Source organism: Porites lutea, chromosome 5, assembly GCF_958299795.1.
Source record: "Porites lutea chromosome 5, jaPorLute2.1, whole genome shotgun sequence".
Lineage (NCBI taxonomy): Eukaryota > Metazoa > Cnidaria > Anthozoa > Scleractinia > Poritidae > Porites > Porites lutea.
In genome coordinates this window covers 29,529,822-29,532,321 of record NC_133205.1, presented here as the reverse complement: position 1 = coordinate 29,532,321, position 2,500 = coordinate 29,529,822, and the positions used below count along the sequence as shown (strand labels likewise).

The 2,500-nt window shown below is 39.1% G+C and overlaps 1 protein-coding gene across 1 annotated transcript in view; it reads left to right on the top strand.

Annotated features, from left to right (window-relative positions):
• LOC140938199 (glycine receptor subunit alpha-4-like) overlaps positions 1-2,500 on the top strand; it is a 16,819-nt gene that overhangs the window by 2,930 nt on the left and 11,389 nt on the right. The window contains exons 5-7 of the mRNA XM_073387717.1: positions 72-289; positions 1,043-1,125; positions 1,550-1,696. Coding sequence (XP_073243818.1) covers positions 72-289; positions 1,043-1,125; positions 1,550-1,696 — 448 coding nt within the window. The remainder of the gene's footprint in view (positions 1-71; positions 290-1,042; positions 1,126-1,549; positions 1,697-2,500) is intronic.

Here is a 2,500-nt window from a genome sequence, read left to right as displayed (position 1 = left end):
TTAAATAATTGATTAGCTCGTCGTTTCTTCCTTCATTTCCTTAAAAATAATTGGCCCTCAACTCTTAACAGGAGTTCGGGATAGACATTTTCCTTCGTCAATCTTGGTTTGACCCGCGACTTGACCACGGTCTTCAAGGTACTCTATCTCTAAGCAACACGGTGCTTTCTCATATATGGCTGCCCGACAGTTATTTCAAAAACGCAAAGAAAGCAAGCTTCCACGACGTCACCACACCGAATATTATGATTTCCATTGGTCCTGGGGGCTTGGTAAATTACAATGCAAGGTAAGGCTAGTCAGCTACCGACCGATAGAGAAGGGCAAATACGCTGTATATATCATAACAAGGGGTGTGTGATTTATGGTTTAATCAAATAGTAAATCGCTAAACCAGTGAGAAAAAGTGATCTGAAATAAGGTGTAATTCATTAATAAACCATAATGGGGGATACACGAAAACGGCTCTCAAACAGTCAGGCAAAATTCAAACATCCCCTGCAGCATGAAAATCGCCCAGATACTGATACAGAGTACTCCTACGTAACTAGTTTATTTTGTCAAATTTACAGTATATACGTAAGCAATCAGCAGTGCAGATTGGTCAATTCTGAATTTAGTAGTTATTGACCGTCTATGAACAACCAGAACAACGAATTTAAGTTTTGATCGCAGTATGTAACAGAAAAAATATTAAAGTCTCGATTATAGAAGCCAGTACTGAGTCAATTATATTTCGTGGCGTTTAGGATTTGGTTTCCCTAATCATCGACCAATGGCCGTTAAGTTCGTGAATTTAGTATTTTACACAAAAATATTGGTTTCTCTACGTAAATCACGATATAATAAATAACTTACGAACCTCGCTTTCAAGTTCCTTACTGAAGTGTAAGGAATCTTTTTTCCCTCTCAGATTTGGGCCTGGCTTCGGAAAAAACTTGGTCTATAACTTATTGTAAATTGTGGTGCTAGTAAGTGTAACTGTAAAGTAATAAACAATTTTTTTATTTTCCTGCATGCATTGACTTTTATTTTTCTTCAGAGTTACTCTGAAAGCTTCTTGTCCCATGGATTTACGCCTTTATCCTATGGACGTGCAGGAATGCCCATTGATTATTGAAAGTTGTAAGTTGCAGTTTATAGTAGGGAGCTTAAGCGGTGAAGACGACGAGGGCAGTAAAAATGTTGGACGAAAAAAACTGTTGGACGGAAAAGGTCCATTTGACGATAACGTTTTCAAAAATCCGGTCATACTACTAGCACTACGCTCTGTACGGGATGCAAATCGTATTTCTTTCGTTTCAGCGTTTTCGTGTGGACGGACAAAACAATTCGAATAAGCTACTTGTGGATGCGTTATTATTATTATTTTTTTGAAAACCGAGAAAAATGTCTCCCCGTTGAAAAAATACCCGGATACGTGTGCACTGGGCAACGCAATAGTTACTGACGCACTTTCCACTAGGGATTTGAGAATAATTGTATTTTTTACGTAATTACTTGTTGAACATGTTGCTTTAATTTATCTCTTTTATTTAATGTTTTATAGATGGCTATGACATAAAAAACATCATTTACAAATGGGAAAAATCCAGCGAGGATGGAATGTCATTTGTACCCCTTGACATGAAGATGCTACCTCAATTTAAACTCACCAAGCTGCACCTTTCAACAATTTTCACCCGATATGTTGTTGGTAAATAAAAGCCAGTCTCATACATTATTTATTAAAATAACTGTTAATTTGTTTCAATTATGATGTATGTTAAATGCGTAGAAAATAGTCTCCGGCCTCTTTGAGGGAAAATTGACGAAAAACTCCAGAACATTTGATTTAGCAATTGAGTGGCCGTTCCCTGCTTAACACAACCCTGTCAATATCGGATAATTCCTGCGCAGCTTTTTAAAACGATCCTGAAAATTATGTTAGGGCGCTTTCCATTTGACAGAGCTGGTCGGCCGGACCATTGCTCTGCCATTGCTCTACCAGTCAGTTTGAAAATGAAATAGGCTTTTTCCAAGAGTTTTTGCTGAAGGACCATCTCCTTCGTGCATACTATTCAGGATTTGACTGATCTGGCCGGAGAGTTTTGATTAAAAGGGAAACAAGAACGCTATAAGTAGCGTTGAGTCTCGCTTGTTTGTAGATAAGATAAGAAGTGAGGAGGCGAATAGAGCGGGGGGGCTTGGGATGCTCGTCGTCTTGCTTAGGCCGGGGTGTAAATTTCGGATTTTGGTCTCACTTACGGTGTTCTGGGCAAAACGGTATTATATTTAGCCGTGAAGGTCTTGTTTAGGGTTGCATGTGCAAAAATATAAAAATACGTGTATTGTCTGAGTTTTCAGTAACATAGTCTCTCAGGGGTCAAAAAAGCTTGGGCTACGCCCGGATCGATCTCTTGTAGGGCAGTTTAATTCAAAATTTCCGACGAGCATCCCCTTGCCTTTCATATGCAGAGTCGTCCTCCCCAGGGGTTCGTCATAATTCCTCAGAGTCACC